General features: G+C 51.0%; 1 protein-coding gene across 1 annotated transcript in view; it reads left to right on the top strand.

Annotated features, from left to right (window-relative positions):
- Nucleotides 1-2785: 2785 nt before the first annotated feature.
- SULT2A1 (sulfotransferase family 2A member 1) overlaps nucleotides 2786-6132 on the top strand; it is a 15898-nt gene continuing 12551 nt past the window's right edge. Inside the window, exons 1-2 of the mRNA XM_015567952.1 lie at nucleotides 2786-3000; nucleotides 5376-5592. Coding sequence (XP_015423438.1) covers nucleotides 5460-5592 — 133 coding nt within the window. The 5' untranslated portion in view covers nucleotides 2786-3000; nucleotides 5376-5459. The remainder of the gene's footprint in view (nucleotides 3001-5375; nucleotides 5593-6132) is intronic.

Genomic DNA, 6132 nt, shown 5'->3' with positions numbered 1-6132 from the left:
AGTGAGCCTCAGGCGGGGGAAACACAGTGTCCTAAGTGCTTCCGGGGCAGGAGAGGATTTGGGGAACCCAAAGGCAGCCCCCCCTCACCAGTCAGCGGGATGTGGGAAGGCTCAAGGTGAGAGGTGGTGTCTACCATGAGGTCTGAAGGCCCAGTAAGTTCGTGAGGGAGAGCAGTCTCAGGGAGGAGGCTTCCAGAGAAGGAAGAGGATAGGGGGTGGCTTTGAGGCCAGAGGGAACATGAATTGAAGTAGGATTTTGCTCCTGGATTGAGAGTAGGTGGTGTGGAGGGGTGAGTGGTGGGGCTGGAGGAGTCTGGGATCCTGCCTGTCATGGACCTGTCCACAGGGCTAAGCTGTTTCCTCTACATGGGAAATGCCAGTCGGTGAAGCTGGGAAGGGCCTGGGGGGGTGTGGTCTTCAGGGAGCCCGCCTAGCAGGCGTGCTGCTGACCATGGTGCTGAGCGGTGTCCCTGGCACCTGGGGAATTCAGAGGGTTTGGGGCATAGCCTGAGCTCATCCCGCGTGAGGTCCTCAAGGGTGAGCTCACCAGGGAAGGGCTTTGTCCTAAGGATACTGGGGGGCCATGGGCGGTCCTCAGCACGGGAGGGGGAGAGTCAAGGTCGTCCTTGGAAAGCCCCCCTGGCTGCTGTGTGGAGGGTTTGAGGCTGGGGTGGGGAGACCAAGAAGGGAGCAGATGAGGCAGCCTAGTGGCCGTGAACTTAGGACGAGGAGAAATGAACAGCTTCAAAGGATATTTAACTGGGGGGCAGGGGCAGGATTTTCCTCCTTTTCTGGAATGTTCCAACTGGGAAATCTATTTTAAAATATGTTTTTATTGATTTCAGAGAGGAAGGGAGAGAGAGAAGGGAGAGAGAGAGATAGAAACATCAATGATGAGAGAGAATCATTGATTGGCTGCCTCCTGCACACCCCCATTGTGGGATCGAGCCTGCAACCCTGGGCATGTGCCCTTGACCGGGAATTGAACCCACAACCATTCAGTTCACAGGCTGATGCTCTATCCACTGAGCGAACCAGCCAGGGCCCAACTAGAAACTCTTTGCACCCTTCTTTCCCAGTAGTTTACATTAATGTAAACAAGACAAGACTCAAACTCCTCAGTTTGCACGAGAAATCCAGCAGTCTTTTCATCTGTTTCCTGCACGGATGTGGGAGGACAGCCAAGTGCTCCTTACAGAGAAAAATCCACATGTATCTCTACCGTTGAAGACACACACACACGGAAAACTGAATATTGTAACAGAGCCACGTGCCGTGAAATAAGAATTTCCATCAGAATTATAACCAGTTTTGGAACTTCGGGGCTGTGGTCACAGGACGCAGAAGAGACCACCAAAGCTCAGAGTGGCTAAGAGCATGGCCAAGGTCACACAGCTGATGTGGGAACCTAGGCTGTTTGACTCTAGAAACGATGCTGTTCGTACCAGAACACCTTGCCTCTCAGTGAACGTAAAACCATTCATTCATTAAATGAAGTGGAGAGAATGCCACAAGCTGGGAAGGGGCTGCGGGGTGTGGTCTTCAGGGAGCCCGCCCAACAGGCGTGCTGCTGACCATGGTGCTGAGCGGTGTCCCTGGCACCTGGGGAACTCAGAGGGTTTGGGGCATTGCCTGAGAAGGGACGCCGGACATGGGCAGAGCCTGTGGAGATGGGAGGGACTAGGTGGTGCACAGAAGTATGAGGGCTTTGGGGTTTCAGGTCCTCGGGGAAAATAGCAGAGGGCCGCACCCATGAGGCCATCACACCCTCCTCCCCTGAGGACCACCCTGCACAGCCCCGTTCCGGTGAGTGGCTGTAACGTGCCCAGGGCAGTGGCGAGGGGCAGCAAGCGTGTCTCTGAGATAAAATAAAGGAGAACGATTCAGGAAACAAGTGGATCAGGCAATTTTCCACATGGTGTTCCGACTGGAGGTGAGTCCCGAGAAAGGGCGGGGATACAACGACACCCCTAGAAGGAGGCATGTCTGTTGGTGCAGATAAGGGAATGCAGCGATGTCAATTCTAAAAGATGTTTTAGCTGGTCAGCCTAGCAGTCACCCAGCAGACCGGTAGCCAGAGTGAGAATACTGCCTCCTTGCTATTTTGCGAGCAGTGCTGTGGGCCCCCCGCGGCTTTAACCCCAGCCCAGAGGTTACCTGGCCTTGTAACCTTTAACGTTCCAGAGCTTTGGGGGGGATCAAAATGTTCAAGGCTCTTCCTCTGCGATGGCAGCCCCGGCTGCATTTTATTGATTATTAAAGTCGCATTTCTTGGGGTGACATTGGTTAATGAGATCACATACATTTCAGGGATATGATTCTAGAACACCTCATCTGTATATTGTATTGTGTGTTCACCACCCCCAAGTCAAGACTCGTTCCAACACCCCCTTTACACTCTTCTCCCTCCCTTACCCCCCTTTCACTCTGGTGATCACTGTTGCTGGCTATGAGGGTTTTTTTGTAGTTGTTGTTTTTTTTGCTTAATCCCTTCGTCTTTTGCCCCCAGCCCCTCTCCACCCTCCCCTCTGACGGCTCTCAGTCTGTCCTCTGTATCTATGAACCTGCTCCCATTTTGTTTGTTGCTCTGGCTACACGTTAAGGCAGCGGTTCTCAACCTGTGGGTCACGACCCCTTTGGCGGGCGAATGACCCTTTCACAGGGCCTAAGACCATCCTGCCTATCAGATATTGACATGACGATTTGTAACAGTAGCAACATGACAGTGATGAAGTAGCAACGAAAATAATTTTATGGTTGGGGGTAAAAACATGAGGAGCTGTATTGAAAGGGCCAGAAGGTTGAGAACCACTGCTTTAAGGTGTCTCTGTATATATTATTTTCTACAGCTCGTTGCCACCCCTACATAGAACGAATGGATCGCACAGTGTTGGAAAACACCTCCATTTCAGTCATCGGCCTTTACAAATGCCACAATTTGGAAAAACACAGGTTTCCAAGTTCTCTTGAGAAACAGCAAGAGTGGTTACAGGAGCCCAGGTGCCGGCACAGTCGCCAGGGCGCCCTGGTCTCCGTGTGCCCCTCCTGGTCCTGTCCTGGGAGGCGGCCCTCCCTGTGCTGTCAGTGAGGTCCCGGCCCCCTGGCTTCTGGTTGGGTGCTGCCACTGGAGGCACCTTTGAAAGGCTGGGCAGAGGGAACAGAGTGACCAAGTTTGTCAGTTGACTGGAACCTCATCCCATGCACCCAAAGGTTGTGGATTCAACTCCTGGCCAGGGCACATACCTAGGTTTCAGGGTCAACTCCTGGTTGGGAGGTAACCCACTGATGTCTCTCTCTCTCAAATCAATAAATATATCCTCCGGTGAGGATTTTTAAAAAAAGAATGATGGCTAATATTTAATTCACCAACATTCTCTGCTGTGCTGCTCTGCTGGAGGCCACAGCCCCTATGGGCAGCCTGTCCGCCACCTACAGCCTCGGGGCTGGGCTGCCTGAGCTCTGGCGCCATCCCCTCTCCCCACCCCCTCAGGCTGGAGTGGCACTTAGCTCTTGATGGTCCCCATGAGCCAGCCCATCCATTACTGGCCCTTAGCCCTGCGCACCCCTGAAATACATTAAATGCTTCTCAAATACAGTCTTACCGACAACTTTATATATTTCCTGCCAAGCCCACCTCTCTGTGCACAAGAACAAAGATAGAAATTTTAAAATAATGGTGTTTTTTCTTTTTTTAATATATATTTTTTATTGAGTTTTTTACAGAGAGGAAGGGAGATGGATAGAGAGTTTGAAACATTGATAAGAGAGAAACATTGATCAGCTGCCTCCTGCCCACCCCCTACTGGGGATGTGCCCGCAACCAAGGTACAGGCCCTTGGCTGGAATCGAACCTGGGACCCTTCAGTCCGCAGGGCGACGCTCTAGCCACTGAGCCACACCGGTCAGGGCAGGTGTTTTTTCCTTTAATACAAAGGTGATTTCCTCCAGCGCGAATCATTTCATAAACCAGGGGAGTTCACTTCTAAACATCTTTAAAGACAATGAGCTTAACCCATTTGTATTTTTTGTTGTTGTTAATCCTCACCCAATATTTTCCCATTGATTTTTAGAAAGAGTGGCAGGGAGGGAGAGAGGGAGAAAGAGAGAAATATAGACTGGTTGCCTCCCCCACACTCATTCTCCAACTACTGAGCCACACCAGCCAGGGCCACATTTGTATTTTCAAAATCATAACATTCTAATGTCATGGTCAAACTGGAAGGAAAGGAAAACATTTGGTACATGCATGTAAAAGACAGAGAACATTTTGAGTCATACTCCACTATATTGTGGATATTTTATTCCTTCAAAAAATGTATGTTCCCATAATGGCAGGTAATACTGTCTCATATCTTAGGAAGTATTGGACATAAAAAGTTCACTAATTTTTTCATACCTAAATGAGCAATATCCAGTAAGAGCATAGGATAGCTTTTTAAAAATATATATATTTTTTATTGATTTCAGAGAGGAAGGGAGAGGGAGATAGAAACATCCATGATGAGAGAGAATCATTGATCAGCTGCCTCCTGCACGCCCCACACTGGGGATCAAGCCTGCAACCTGGGCATGTGTCCTGAGTGGGAATGGAACCATGACCTCCTGGTTCATAGGTCAACACTCAACCACTGAGCCACGCCGGCCGGGTGATGTTTGGAATTTTAGAGAAAAAAAAGGAATCGAAGGAAGAGTGAAGGCAGCTGAGCCTGAGTGAAGAACCAGTGAGCTCTTCCCCTGGGACTCCCCTGTGCCCTCCTTTGAGCACACCCTCACTTCCCCCACAGGCACACATCTCCTCAACTCCAAGGGACCCCACGAGCCTTGCAACCAGGAGAGCGACGGGCAGCAGCAGCACATCCTGGGTTAATCCCCTGAACCTGTCCCCAAAGCTCTCTTTTCTCTGACTCTCCGAGCTGACAGCAGCCCACCGTGGCTCCCTTCTTTCCCGTAAAGTTTCTAGAACCAAAGCAGCCCCCTCCAGTCTCTCCCCTTGCTCTCACCCCTGGCCCTTCCTTGTGCCACAGTCCCGGCTTTATTTAGTAAACGTACCCTCACAACCACCTGGACTCCTGTCGTGAAATCTTTCCCTCATGAGGTCAGGTGCCCACACACTACAGCTCCAACCAATTGAGCTCAACACATTTGTCATTCACCCACGTTTCTACATCCCTTGAGCTCTCGTTGTTGAATTCCTGGTTCTCTCCCAAGAATTCAAACTCAGATTACCCAATAGTGTGCTCCGAATGACTTCACGGTTGCTCAATATCCTCAACCGTGTGGTCATCTATTCGTTACGATATCTACTTCTCTCTGTCAGCAGGCAGCTCCTCCACACACGGGAGCAGTTAATGATTGCTCTGTCTTTATTATAAAAGGTGATTTGGCGACAGCTGCCACAGCCTCTCACCGCGGGTGGCTACGGCGGGAACTCTCACAGCAGGTCCAGAGAGCTCGCGGTGATGGCAGACGGGTATGTGTGGTTTGAAGGGATCCCTTTCCCTGTGGTGGACTGCACCCCTGAACACCTGAGAGCAATGCAGGACTTTGTGTTTAAGGATGAAGATGTCTTAACAGTGTCTTTCCCCAAATCAGGTAAGGAAGCCGGACCAGACACCGAGACTGGCTGGGCCTATGTCCCTCCACCGTTCACTAAGGGCATGGAGAGCTTTCTCTTTGCCAGCCAATGACAAGGCTGTGGGGGCATAGGGCTGTGCCCGGATGCCAACGATATCCAGAGACGAGGAGGTGGCCAGGCTGTTACACAGGAAGATGAGTGTTTGGAGGGGGTAATGGAAGGTCTTAGGGTAACCCATAGGAACACATCCTAGAGCAGATTTGGGTGCTTATATGGAGAAGTGGAGGCGATGACCAGTGACGTCCTTACAGAAAAAATAGAAGGAAAGGGGCCCTGGCTGCTGGTGTTGCTCAGTGGTGAGAGCATCAGCTCAAGCACCGAAGGGTCTCAGGTTTGATTCCTGGTCAAGGGCACGTATCTTGGGGCAGGTTTGATCCTGGCCCCAGTTGGAGCAAGTGCCAGAGGCAACTCTCACATCAATGTTTCTCTCTCTCTCTCTCTCTCTCTCTCTCCTCCTCCTCTTCCTCCTCCTCCTTCTTCCTCTTCTTCTTCCTCTT

This window comes from Myotis davidii, unplaced genomic scaffold, assembly GCF_000327345.1.
Source record: "Myotis davidii unplaced genomic scaffold, ASM32734v1 scaffold464, whole genome shotgun sequence".
NCBI classification, from domain to species: domain Eukaryota; kingdom Metazoa; phylum Chordata; class Mammalia; order Chiroptera; family Vespertilionidae; genus Myotis; species Myotis davidii.
Note: the sequence above shows the minus strand (reverse complement) of the source record. Positions and strands in the feature narration are given on the sequence as shown.